Here is a 15,330-nt window from a genome sequence, read left to right as displayed (position 1 = left end):
TGGCTTGCACAGCTTTTATTTATTTTCAATCTTGAAAAGGGAATATATGACAGGCACTGAGGGCAAAAAAGTAGGAAAATATATTTGGGTCCTGATCTGCAACTGGAAAAACGATAGCAATGTTGGTTGAGAATCAATATGAACTGTTGGCAACCCCGTGAATATCGAGAGATTTAATTGCAGTTTTTTTACAGTGAGATATAAAATTCTAAATCTCTCTTTATAACATATTTATTCTTGGTTGCATTTCCTAATGTATCTATGTATTTATATATTTGTATGTATTTAACTGATGGTGCTGCAAATAAAATAAAAAGAGTCAGAGGCTGCACCCCTGGCATAAGACAGCAGCCAGATCAGTTACCATGGTGCTCACGGTCACAGATTAGTAGACAGCAGATGGAATGATGTGCATGTCTACCTCATATTCTAGTGATTGCAAGCGTACAGAAATGGTCTTTGTGATCATAAGCACTAAGTGTGTTGAGGTCTCCCTGGAGTTACACAATGCACCACAACTTGTTTAAGCTTTGGTCCATAAGCTCGGACACGAGTGTCAAAGCCAATGAAGACTCATTGGTGCCAAAGCCCAGTACTGTTGAACTGATTTGCATCTGAGTTCAATAAGCAAAAACACAACATGAACACTGCACACTACCTGAGAGTCAACAGCACAAAGCTTGGAATGGTCAATTCAATCTTCAATTTTTCTCAGGACTAGAGGTTTATGTTTATTGATATGCATAGTGCACAACTGGTAATAAATACAGAAATATAGCAAAGTTTAAAACAAGATGTTAATATAATGACATACATCTTTGGAGCAAAATTTACCCAGCTGTGGTCCAGAATAACCGTGGGGATGGCCTGCGAATCTTCAGACAAAACAGACCTCTGTGGCCAGACTAACACTTGAGTGAATTTGAAGATTTCCAGGGTACTGCCAATAGCTTCATACTAAATTAAATGTGCTCGTGTGCATCCCGAAGGAACAACAAGATCACTTAAAATGCCCGAGGCATCTCCAAATTTGCTCTAGTGAACAAATAACAAAAATTAGTTTAAAATGTATGGCCTATCCTTGAGATGATTCAGGGAACTCCTATGGTGTCTAGGAACACTTCTTATGTAACTTAGGTCCCAGGCTGTGGTGAAAGTTACTTTAGCCGCATTGCATAATTACACAATGTTTACAGTAAATCATTGATCAAACGGGAACAACGCGAATTACAGAGCACAAGCAGCTTTTGTTTGCAGTGCTTTTGCTTCTTTGCACTACTTTTTAGTTCGAAATGGATCCTCATGTCCACGCGAGAATGCATTTCATCCTAAAATACAGCAGCAAATACCAGTTTTGCATTTTGCTAATTTATGCATAATTTTACAAAACATTTCATTTAATTACACAAAAGCTAACAGAGCAATTTTGCACACCTCAAGTCCCAATACCAAGGTGGGGATGGAACATATGGTGCACATGACGGGGTCTAAGGTAAACTAGAGGAAAATAACTTTGTAGTGAAAATAGCCATTTTTAACTCTAGTTTTATCCGAAGTAAGAACATCATCTGTAGAATTTCTTAATTCTTCACAGCACATCAGTTTCTGTATCCAGTACAAATGCCAGCATTGAAAAAAAACGAAGCAAAAAAGTACTTACAGAACTCGCATCTGCTTCAGTCCAGAAAAGTCATTCTTATTGATTCGTGTGATGTTGTTTCCGTTCAATTCCCTATAGATTTAAACAGAAGAACGCTGCATTAAAATCATGATATACATTTATAAACATCCAGAAACACATGGGTTTTTGGTCAAGTGGTTGGTGTCTAATGTGTGATAACATGCACTGAAGAGCGAAGGAGGAAAACTTGCATTATATTTATCTAAAGCATACAGGTTCAATAATGTTCTTGTATTCTGGCTTCACAAATGAGGAATTCATCAACTGAAATGCACAAGAACTACTTCCAAAATTCTCTTGCATAATGCTCTGCACATTAGCTCACAGCTACTCTCTATCTTTATAATGGATGTTTAGAGAAGTCTGATGTTTTCACTTTCACTGTTTTTGATCTGATCAATTTTCTTGGGTATTAGACAATTGACAGTGTAGTCGTTCATCTGATTCACAATCATTTACTTCTTAAGCCCATCAATTGTTTCTGAGTCGAGGGTCCTGACCACTAAGCAATCAACGTCTCCATTCTGAGTCCTAATTGATTATCCATAGAGCATGGCTTTATTGGCAAACAAGAATTATGTTGATGTTGGGCAGGTAAAATTAAGCATCCTGTAAATATCTGGCTAGACCAGATCGTTATTGGAGGTAAGTGATGACAATAACCCACTACTAATCACACACAGGTTAACACCAGCAAACCACCGACATAAACATTTGATGGTAGTTCCAGATTTTCACAAAAGGTGGCTCACATACAGAATGCACTATGATGTGCTAATAATGGTTGTGAGTACTACACAAATGCTCATTTCTTAACATAACATTGCATTAGTATTTACAAGCAAAGTACACAGAATTCTTTGCTGTCATATACAAAACCATTGACTGTGGGCTCCGATAGGTGGAATTAATACTTGTCATGATTTTCCTCATATGGTTGGCATTTCTCATTAAAAAGATCTCACGCCAGCCCATGCAACACAACAATATTGATTCTTCAAAAACTCCACCTTTAATTTACGTTTTCCAATTTGAAACCTTGAGCGAAGCCTGAGTGACGAGTTTTTCTAACGAGCTTTAGGTGATCTGGACAGGGAGTCTGGTGCAGCCCCAGTGCCTGCTGGGACATGGAAGAGGAAACACCCGGGGGAAGTGGCTGGCAACTTAAGGTACGTTTTATCTTTTTTATTACACCCCGCGCTCTCCTTCCTGCACACCCACCCTCCACTGCCCACTACCATTTGTATGTGGCGGCAGCGAAGAACAAAAAACATTGCTTGGTAAGCAGCAAATGCCATGTACAAAGCAAGGGTGGAGCAGAGAATCTTTGACAGGCCTTTAATCTCATTTAGCAAAAAACATAACAATATGAGCAAGATTATACGTTATGTCAACCATAGAATGACGGTTTGAGAAATACAATAAAAGGTCAGTAAAGGTAAGCAAATAAAATAAAAGTACTCTGAAGGGGCAATTGCGAGTTTCGGCAGTGTGAGAGTGGGTGGTACGCCATCACCGTGCCCCGCATCGCAGAGACTCGCCACCACCCACCCACCAGATTACAATTTAAAAGTGGGGGGCAGGCAGCGTGGTGGTCCCGTGGCGGTGCCTCTTTGGAGGATGCAGTACTTTTGAAAAAGGTAACACAATAGGACCACACAACAAGGTTCCTGCATGGAATGGATTTGAAAGTCCATGGCGTGCAGGAACTAGTGTGCATAAACACAGGGGGGCAAAAGTTATGCCCTCCTGTGTGCGGAGAAGGCACAGGGGTCCTGCAGGGCCCCCTTTGTTTCCTCTCTGTCACGATTTACATGGAGGAGGAATCTCCACGACACCACGGGAGGTGAGGAAACTCGAAATACGCTTGGCAGGACCGCGGCGGTTCCACAAAGTATATTACAGCCTCTGACCACCGCAATACCTCCAGGGGACGGCGCTTCCCTGGCGGCAGTCCCAGGGTGGCCCGACTGCCCAACTCGTAATGGAGCAGTCGGAAGTTGGACCTCCGGTGCGGCAGCGCCTGGACAGCCATCATCGCGCATTGCAAGTATGCTGGTGCTCAGACCGCCAGACTCGTAATCGGGCATTAAGTGTGCTCTTCTCCCCACCCACTTACTTAGAAGAAGAGATTTCTATGCTAATCCTGAAAAATAGTGCTCATGTGCCTTTAGAGTTAAATGATGACAGTGCAGTACTCGACTCAAAGCCAATCTCACAGGCAATAATATTAACATAACATTTATTTGTAAAGTGAACATTCACCCCACAGGACTTATTGGTGCTGAACAACAGATACCTACTTTTACCCAACTCAATAGTACTCATTTTATGGATCTTGGAACACTGAAAGACTTCCAAACATGGCCAAAACAAATGGGATTCAGAGAAGGCGTTTAGGATTTAGGAAGAGCAAAACTAAGAGAGTGTTGAAATACCGCTTTAAGTGAATTAAAATGACTGGTTGGCTTAAGGACTTACCAATAAGTGGAATGGTGGAAATATGTTTGTACAGTTTATATATGCATTGTTGCCAATGTCCTCCGTATTAGAGATACTCTCTATGGCTCTCTTCTATTCAATCATTTTTTTATTCACTCGTTCATTTATTTGTTAAAATGGCCACATGATGCCTAGCAGATTACTGTCCAGTGTGCACATGAGAGTCTATCAAAAACCTTGATGATTGTTCACACTTTTTGGTAAATTGATACTACGGACATATGATGATGTCAGCCTTACATATCTCTTTTTTGACCTGCAGCACAGTTTCACATTAGGACATATTATCATTTACAAAATATAATGTAATATTCGACCCAACATATACAAAGATAGACTGTGTTGCTTTAGTTCGGCTGAGATGAGAAAGTAAAAGGTCTAAATCCTTGCCATATTTAATGGTTAATGAGCATAATAACGATGCATAATCCAAAATAGGCCAACCATTGGCAGCTGATGCATGAACTGGGTGCATCATGAAGTAGAGAAAATAAATATTCAAATGAGTATAGGCTACAGAAGCACAAACACATATAATTATCACTGAACATTCTACATGCATAACTATTGTAAAAAGAGGTAAAAGCTTTATCTCGAATATGAGATATTCCTCCTACTGCCTTATTTTGAGTTCAGTGTCTGTTCTAGTGTCCCACTTCACTTGTATGTTATCGCGTAAATAAATACCTGATTAAAATTACCATCCCACTCAATGTTTTAGACTGCATCACCAGCTTCTGCAACCATTAATCAGGGGTTCCACCTGAACCCCCAAATCAAGGCACAATGGTTGGTACCGAAAAATGTCAACTATTAATGTCTAGACTTGAAGTACTTTTGCACTGAAATAGTGGAATATTGTGCTTTTATGTGCAGAGAGGCTGCAAAACCTATAATTGTATGTTGGGAAGACATTGGTAGGATAAGGAATGTAACTGTACATTTGTCAAGTATTTCAGTAAAATTGTCAATAAGGTACGATGCGCAGACAATATGCCTGGATGAAGTGGGTTGATCTTCCTCAGAGTCCCTGTTCTTAAACAAAGGTTTTCAATATGAAAATGTTAGACTTCTAATGGGAACCAGTGATCATTTAGATTTCATATGTGCTGCAGTGCAGAACCCCTGACAAGATGTGATTGAATAGAATCAAGGGAATATCAGGCATGAGGAAGAAACAACCCAGAACCCAATCTGAGTTCTAAGAGAGCATGTTCACACAGTTTAAAAACTCCATTTAGAGAGCAAGTCTACGAAATTCCTCAGCCCTACGTGTTAGTAAGTCTCTATTACATATATCAGTTTCACTTACTACTTTATAGTTTCTTTCAAACAAACACCACTCTTCTCGCATTGTTAGTGAAAAGAAAATGTAACTCAGTTTCTTTTTTACAAACAGGCAAAAAACTAAATGACAGTGAACAGAAAACAAAAGACATGTGTTCCCTCAAGCCAGAATTGCATTTAAGCATGCCCAATTCAAGCATGAGCTGCACAGTATAATGATGCAAACCTGCGTTCAACATTAATTTTGATTCTCTGTGTATTGTTTTTTAACCAATTACTCTTTTACCTACGTATAGAACACTTGACTAGGGGAGTATGAACGCCATGCAGGATGGCTGCGCTGTGATCCTACTCCGCAGCGACAGACATGGAAGACTTTCCACATGGCATCAGAGAGTTCCACTGCGATTTTGCTGCAATGGCTGTTTTTATGAGGATCCTGCCTGTACCTTGATATATCATAATTCATGCTGCGATATTGTTAATGGTCATTACTCACTCACTGTTCAATGCCATAACCTATGCATTTGATCTATATCTATAGGTTTATTCTGCAAAGAACTATTAGCAGCCATTCTGGCTTTATTTTTGTATTTTCGGAGGAACTTATCTGCACTTCGAAATCTGTTTTAGAGAAGCTGCAAAGTTTATATGGTGACCAGTTGGTCCATTTATGGAGAGAATAAAACACCTATAAATATCTAGTAAGCTGCTAACTAAACTCATACGTATGATACATTTTCACTGAAATCTCACAGCTTTGATTTTAATTACAACATGGAGGAAAATGCAGCTCAAAAGTTAGATTTTACTCATGTTGTCATTCTTAAATATTAATTAAATTCCCGAGAAAATCCACCTTCTCCTGTTAAACTCGACCAGTTTCAATGGAACTAATCCTGGAAGAAATTGGAGCTCTAAAACCTTATATGGAAGAAACTAGTAAACAGTTGAAGGGCTTGGTGAGAAGCAGTCTTTTACAAAGAAAAAGAGTTACAGAATTGGAACAAGAAGTGATTGTTTTGCAAAAAAGGTGATAAAAATAAACACTTTGCATTCTAAAGTGGAAAATCTGAAAAGACATGCAAGAATCGTAGAGATAATCTAAGAATTATGGCATTGCAGAAAACACATTGGAAGTGATCCCAAACACTTCTTCAAAAACAAAACTTTATACCAAAGATTATCATTTCACCTGGTTCAATTCATCTAAATATTCAAAGAGTTCATAGACTTGGACAGATATCTGCAACTAAACCTAGATGGCAGATAGATTGAAACAGTTCTTAGATTTGAGCATGCAGCTAAGAACCATCAAGGCCAGATATGGCCAAATACAACATGTAATTCTAAAGATACTTATAAAGACAAAGCAGACACATTTGATGAGCCTTCCAAACTTAAAAAAAAATCCTATATGATTGCAGAAAAGAGGAGATAGAGACTTCTAAAATGTAGCCGTCGCTTTGAATTATTGTGAAGATTGCTTGTATGAGAATTGCTGTTAGGTTTTGTTGGTGAGGTATTTATATCATCTGCTGTTCAAAAGAAAATCGAAGTATAATCCTTTGCAAAGAAAACTTTGACATCTCAAAGAAGGATGATGAGGGAAGATGGATTGCTTTTGAATTACTGGGAAATAAAATACCACTTACAATCTTTAATGTTTATGGCCCTACTTCAATCAACAACTGCTTCTGTAATAATATTACCAGAGACATTTTAAATTATATTAGAGAATATTTCGTTATGGAAGCTGATTGTAATCAGAAAATGGATTCCATCATTGATGGAAATTCCAGAGACAAATATATTCACAACTAAATGCATAAGAGATTCCATTTAGCTGTTTCTCAGAAATCTTTGATTGCTGTGTGGCAACATTGTAACCCTACTTTAAGGGAATATACATTTTACTCGCGGGCACATTAAACATAGTCTAGTATTGCTTATTTATTTATGAGCAAAAGTCTACCCAGAATCTTCTCAATGTAGAAATCAGAACTATTAATTCTAACCATATGACTGTAATTATGATTATGAGTTTATTCATTTTCAACAATGACGTAGAAAAGATGGAGATTTAACAATTCATTACTATTTGATCTCTCTAATGATGAACTGTGCAAAAGAGCTTTTAAATATTAATATAATAACCTATTATCTGGAATTCTTTTAAAGCATCTGCATGAGGTTTTGCTATTAAATGTGTAGGGCCAAAGAAGCAGGAAATCAAGATAGAGTTAATGCTTTTTTAAATAATATTAAACAGATTGAGTATGTTTATTATCATTCTTAATCTCAGGATTACTCAAATAAACTAATTGAAGCTAAATTACAATGCAATACAAATTCCACAAATAAAGCATCCTCCTTTTTGCTATAATGATATTTCAGATACTATGGGGGGTCCAAATCAGGCAGTACACCAATTAGTGAGCTATTTAAAAAGCAAGAGAGTTCAATTGAATCATTCATGAATAAAAGGGCTAAAACTTGTATTTCAGAAGTCAAAGACTAGGATATCTTAGATGAATGTGTAATGTTTTATAAAGAAGTTTATATTTCAGAACAAAATCATTCAGAGGTACAAATAAATAATTATTTAAATTCAATCTAGAATCCTAGAACATATGGTATTGACCACTCCCTATAAGAAACAGATCTATCATGCAATGAAGTATGTGAAGTAATTAAATTACTAAAAGGAGGAAAAGCTTTTGGACCAGAAGACCTAATGGCTGTACAGCCATATTTCACTCTCACCTCACCTCTCTACTACATTGTCTCCTAATCTCCTACAGTAATATCATATCTATGCAACTCCAAGCATGCTAAGAGCCACATTCTAGAGGCATTGGTAAGTTTGATTCCAAAATGAGAACTGAGAATTTAAACTTTGTAATAAATATAGACCAATTTCTTTCCTTATTATTGACTATAAAATATTTACAAAGATTTTGTCTTTAGCGATTGATTATATTTTACCAAAATTAGTCAGAATGGAACAAGTTTGATTTGTTAAAGGACACTTTTCTTCTGATAAAATTATAAGTAAGGCATCAAAGCTACCTTATTCGTTAGCTGGAACTGCATTGGATGCTAATAATCTATTCAACAGAGTTGGTTGGCAATTTATGTTTAAAGCTTTGGGATGGTTGTGGTTTGAACCAACAAAATTTATATTTTATTTAATTTCTGTAGGCTTCCCCCAGAGCTGCTATTTTTGCAAATGGTATTTTGTCAAATTATTTTACATTGCAATGGGGAGTCAAACAAGCTTGCCCTTTATTCCTACTTCTTTTTATTATTACAGTGGAACATTTTATATCTAAAATTCGACAAAATGCTGACATTTCAGGTTTCATGTATGGTGATTCTCAATTGAAATTGCTGGTATGCGCAGATGATATCCTTCTCTACATCTCTAACTGACAAGTAAATATAATCAATTATAATCAAATTCTTATGCAATAAGAAAAAAATCAACATTCGCCCTCTCGATTTTAAAGATGAATAAACAACAGGGGGAGTACATTTCCCAAATCTTCAAAGAGATCACAATGCATTTTGTTTGAAAAAAGTTGCACATTTTCTAACATTTAATGATGTCTAGCAAAACATTTATGGGTGAACATATCTTTCATATCTGCTTTCTTATTCTGGGAATTTGTGTCACGTACTGCTAGGCCATCTCGTTTCCTGTAAATGGCTCTTCTTGTAAATTGTTAAGATCTTTTTTATTCTCTTATTTACACAGATCTTATGCACTCCCCTTTATGGCACAACAAAAATATTACAATTAATAGCAGAAGAATATTTAGAAAAACATAGAGAGAGAAAGGTCTCAAATGGGTTCACTACCTATTAGATGGTGACAAAATTTAACTTTTGCAAGCACCCAAAATACTTTTAAATTATTTAAATTATTTGCAAAGGAATATAGCATAATAATGGGAATTATTTGCAAATCTATTTTGATGTATCAAATGAAAGTAATTTAAACCAAAACAAAGGTAGAATACTTCCGAAATTGAGGCTTCATTACAAGGCCTCATTAATTTACAGGCATTTTAAGGTACCCAATATAGTCAAATTAACATTCAAATTGAGTTGAAATAGAGAGAAGATTTAGGAGTGAAGTGGTACATGGATTGTTGGAACATAATATGGGAGAAAATTCATAAAATATCTTGAGCAGCTAATACAACCCAAACATTATATTCTGTTCATAGCAGATTCCTATTAACACCATTTATTTTGCAAAATGGAAAGCTGGAATTCTGGATCCAAGTTGATCTTAAATGAATTGTAAAGTGACCTGAAGCCTATGTTATTTACTTGCTCATATATATATATTTTGGGGGGGAAATGAGTTGGATGCAAATTACATTGATCTTTAATGTTAATGTGCCACATAAGTTGTGAAATATTCTCTTAGCAAGTTTTTCTATTGAATAACCCAACCGTTCTTAGGCAAATTACTCAATTGATATTTTACTTGCAGTTGCCTTTCAGCAGACAGAGCCAATTGGAAGATGCTACCAGTGTTAATTTTATATCCTGGTGGCATGCTCTATATTTTCACCATTAAATGGATAGAGCACATGTATTTCCTATATCACTTACAGTTAAAAGAGAGAATCAGTGGTTACCTGTAACAACATTTCTCACTACTTCCAGTCATTTAAGAACACCTACGAGTGTGTCTTGATAAAATGAATAAGCATCTGTTGTCTGTATAATATTTCACAATTATAGACGTTCAATACATTTTAGATGACTAATTTGTGTTATTCTGATTACAATTAGTAATTTGTTTTATAAATATAGAATATATCTCTATGCAACAACAGATGGCTAAGTTGTGTGGATGTTTGTATCTGAAAAACCTTAATAAAAATATATATATAGAATATATCTGCTTTATAGATATAATCTTTATAATGATAGAATAAATACATGCATATATTGCATCCCCACACTTACCTTTTCTCTCGCCTTCTCTTGGCTTTAAGTTTTTGTACCCTCCTCTTTGAAAGCTTTATTATTTTATAAGGTAAGCATTGTATTGTATGTTTTTCTGGTATATAATGCTATGGGTTTTTAGTTTAAATATGCTCATTAATTTATAGACTTTATACTACATTTTACCTATAATTCCTGTAAAGCATGCCATGCTTGATATTTGACGTGTGTGCTAATATATAACCTCTAATACAGATTTAAACTGTGAAAAAGAACAGTATAGAACACTTGAATAGCTGGACACTTTAATTTTGGGTATTTATGATAAATACTACACCTTTATTCACTGATTTAATTTTGTTTAATTTTGAATTTCTACTAGATTTTAATGTTTAATGTATACTTTGTTTACTCTTTGAAGTTCTTTCTTTCTTTTATTAACCTGTTGTTGTAAATTGTGACACAAGCAACACATGCACATTCCACCAGACTTTGTTTAGCCAAACAGCTCAAACCATGTCACCAAAGGTAAGCCAAAGTTACCTTACAAGCAAACAAGATTGCCTTTATAGAACTATACTGTTAGATTATAAGAACATGCAAATTGCTTACAATTCTATTCATATTGATTCAGCTAAATCTGTCACAGTAAAAAGCTAATGTCTTCAAGGTATTTTGATCTGTATGTAAGAGGAACACACAACAGTAGTATAGAGTAACAGATGCCTGAAACACTTTGAAAGTAATTGGAAGAAACTGATAGCTAGAATAGGGGTGTTACTGCACCGAAAAGAAAGAACATTTGTTAAGTCTCGGATTGATAGCGGACAAAAAAGTATGTGCACACATCGAAGAAGAGAAATTAAGTAATAGCACATTCAATAAAAATAATATAGTAAACCATAGTACTGGCATTGTATACAACCTTTCTACCCCCTGAGAGGGCCGTGAATGTATTTTTCTTGTGACACCACAATTTCAAACCACATATGTGATGCTTACAAATCATGAGGTACAATTTTATATTCCTGTTGTAGAAGCCATGATTCGCACAAGTACACTTACTACTAAGGTGCCGATTCCGATCCTGTATTTTTTTTTCCCGTACGACTCGTATCCGTATTTTTTTACGTACGAATCGTACAAGTACCGTACAAATGGTGAAGTACGATTCGTACGGGAAAAATACATACGAATCGCCTCGGGAGAAGTCTACGAGACATCCCTGGACAGTTTTACGTACGAGTCGTAAAACTGAAGTCCGAGCGCACAAGTCCGATCTGTACCGGCGTTCCGAATGCACAAGCGTATGGAAAACGTCCCGTACGGAGCGAACTGTGTACGACCCCTACCCCGGGTACACTTGTGCCCGGGGTACGAGTCGTACGGCCCCCCCTCCTCAGCCCCGTATGTACATGCCGTACCCCCACCCCAGCCCCGTATGTACACGCCGTACCCCCAGCCCCGTATGTACGTGCCGTACCCCCACCCCAGCCCTGTATGTATGTGCCGTACCCCACCCCAGCCCCGTATGTACGCACCGTACTACGGCGCGTACATACGGGGCTGGGGGTACGGCGCGTTCATACGGGGCTGGGGGTACGGCGCGTACATACGGGGCTGGGGGTACGGTGCGTACATACGTGGGTGGGGGGTACGCCTAGGGTATTGTGCGAACATACATGGGTGGGGGTACACCTGGGGTACGGTGCGTACATACATGGGTGGGGTGGGGGGTACAGTCCGTACATACGGGGTGTGGGGGGTACGGTCCGTACATATGCAATGTTGGGGTACGCACCGTACATGATGACACGTACGATGTGGGTGATGGCGCGTACGTCGCCTAGCGGGCCCCCTTTTCTCGTGCATCGCGGCGTACTTAGCTTTTCTGGCACTTTTTGGCTCCCGTAAAAATATAGCCGTGAGGAGTGCTGTGGGTACGAATCGTACTTGCTGGTCTGTAAAACGCTGCCTGACTCCGTGCGGACGTCGCGTACGCACTGTCCAGGATCGGAATTGTATGTATTTTTTAGCCGTACGGTGTTTTTTACGATTTGTACGGAAATGGTATTTCTGTACGAATCGTACTTGCTGGTTTGTACGGTGGAATTCCCGGGTACGAGTCATACGGAGAAAACGCTCCGTACGACCATTTGTACCCGGGTTTTACAGGATCGGAATCGGCACCTAAATGTTGCTGAAAATTACAATTAACAAATATAAATATACATATAACCACTGAAACAAAAATGGAAATTCTATTGATTTAATAGGATTTTAACTTAGATCAATATATAGAATCAGACACACTATATAATGAAATGAGTAAACCACTACAATTTCTCCCCAGATCCCATAGAGCGAATTACATTTAATTAAAGTTGGATTCAAACTGATTGCTTTTTAATGTTTTTATTCATTTTAAGTATATAGATATACGTGCAGTGAAAAGGATGCAAAAATAAGATGTGAAAATAGGAATACACAGAGAACTCCTCCAACAAACAAAGAGATTGAAAATTAACTAACAAAATAGAAATATAGCATATTTGTCTATAGCCCCATATTATAACATCATACACATTTCGACTAGTTAAAGGAAGTTCAGTTACAACACAAACATATTTTGATTTAACAAGAAGTTCTGGTGAACAAAGTTAATGAGCAGGTTCTGGTGAGCAAATATAATGAACACAAGGGTTTTATTATTGAATAATGTATAATAAAAGAGTTCTTTATTTGAAGGAAATTGTGTGAATTAAAATGTAATGCACTGACTTTCAATCACTTAAAACCTGTTTGACTGTCAATGAAATTGTGCAGTTAAATAATGTGCTGTGTTTACAGGTCAGATGAAACTATTAACAATAATAGATGTATATGCTAATGGTTGCTTGAGACTAAACACATGCATATGTTCCTTTCAGACACTATCAAGGATATCAAGGTATGTTGGTAGAAATATTGCATGTGGGACTAAGCCCAAGTCTTACAGAAACTGCATAATTTACAACTATTTTGGGGGTCTAATATATTTCTACAAATTAAACTTTTTAGTGTGTTTCAGTGATATAAGCCGTCTACTTCATCTTTTGTCAGAGTTAACCATGTATTTTAATTACAAATTGGAGACACTCATGTGATAATTGCAGATTTTCTGAAGTAAGCTATTTTTAAACTTTAGAAGCTGAGCGACCTGCAGGCATTCATCTTGTCATGTATTATGTTTATTGGTAAATATTGTTTTTTCTTGGCATTTTTAGTACGCTTTGCTCCATTAATCATATGTATCTAACACCAAAACCCGAACAACACAACTTCAACCAGTAAAGCTCATCTGATGACCAGGGGCGGCTCCTCCACTAGGGCGGAGGAGAGTCGCCCCACTGCTTAGTCCCAGTGCAAGAAGCAGAAACATAAAATGGTAATAACTTTAAGTTATTACCATTTTATGTCTGGTTGCGGGCGGGTGAGCGGGGCTGCTCTGCGAGCAGGGCAGGGGAGGAGTGGTGTGCCCACACCTGAGTGTGCGAAGACTGTTTGGTTGACCCCCTGGGGTCGCCCAAACCAGTTATGCATACTCTGCCTCCCCATAAGCCCCTGGCTAGGCAGCGAACCGACCAATCACAACACTGCTTGCAGCATTGTGATTGGCTTAGGGAAGGGAGCCTGGCTGCCTGCTTCCTGTTCCTGCCAGAGGCAGGAAAGCAGGAGAGCAGGAGAACAGGAGCAGAGAAGATGCGGGACCCAGCCGTCGGAAAGGTAAGTTTCATTTTTTTTTATTGTTATTAAATTAACCCCTCCACCTGCGCGACCTCCCCGCATGACCACCTATCCCTGTCTGACCCCTGACCCCCACCCGCGAGCCATGTCGGCCGTGACTGCTGATGACTGGTAGGTGGAATGTCCCTTTGGTCAGTATACTAGATAAGATAAAAGCATATTGTGGCCTCTCCATTATGAAGGTTTCCTTAGTAGTCATACACAGACATCTTTGACAGAAGATCATTGGTGATGCACAAATAGATTAACACAGAGAATAGCCAGTGTAATCAGGTGCGGAAAGGGAATAAAAACAATAGGCTGTTGAGTTATGAAGTTCCCTCTGTGACCGCTCTTACTCTGCAGTAGAAGGGATATACCTAGATGTAGTTTGTCAATTCTATCACTACTATAACTCAGGTAAAGAGGACAGATATCACTTCCATTCCCTTGTATCAAAAGCTGTGATAAAATGATGCAGAGGGGTGAAACCACAAATTCAAACATTCTTCTAATGTATTTAGATGTTTTAATTCTATACCCTATGGGAGCATGGAGTGGCAAGGCAATGTAACTCATTTCTGGTGTAAATGTCACAAAGGAGATGAGATCTGTGGACTTTCAAGGACCTCTGTTTTCTACTGATAAACTCTCTACTTGATATATTATGCAATAGAGGAGATTAGGTGCATTCACCTCACTTATGGCATGCACATTTGTCATAAAATGTATAGGAAGGCATCAATGTGGTTCCCAGTGCCTATCGTTTTTGCTGTTTCTTCTTTTCAATGAGTGACTGACACTTTTTTGTACCAGATAATAAGTTGTCTTAGCGTGAAACTATTCAGTAAACATATCTGCTTATGGCATTCAACATTCCTGGGACACGATTTCCGTTACAATTTCTAGTAACTTTTGAGCAATATGATTATGAAACAAGTTCAAGAAATTAGGAGGTTCAGTGAGACTAGACTGATTTTTTGACAGGTGTGTTTTATTGCCTTCACAAATGTAATGGACTTGTAATTAATTACATCCTGGAGTTGTAAGTTTAAAGTTGCTTGATTTATATAAATAAAAAACTTTGCCAGGAAATGTAAGTGTTTGAGCTAATATGATATTGTGCA

At 37.7% G+C, this 15,330-nt stretch overlaps 1 protein-coding gene across 1 annotated transcript in view; it reads right to left on the bottom strand.

The window, feature by feature from the left end:
* SLIT1 (slit guidance ligand 1) overlaps positions 1 to 15,330 on the bottom strand; it is a 789,534-nt gene that overhangs the window by 710,727 nt on the left and 63,477 nt on the right. The window contains exon 2 of the mRNA XM_085606416.1: positions 1,661 to 1,732. Coding sequence (XP_085462542.1) covers positions 1,661 to 1,732 — 72 coding nt within the window. The remainder of the gene's footprint in view (positions 1 to 1,660; positions 1,733 to 15,330) is intronic.

This window comes from Triturus cristatus, chromosome 1_2 (assembly GCF_964204655.1).
Source record: "Triturus cristatus chromosome 1_2, aTriCri1.1, whole genome shotgun sequence".
NCBI classification, from domain to species: Eukaryota; Metazoa; Chordata; class Amphibia; order Caudata; family Salamandridae; genus Triturus; species Triturus cristatus.
This window is presented reverse-complemented; position numbering and strand designations above follow the sequence as displayed.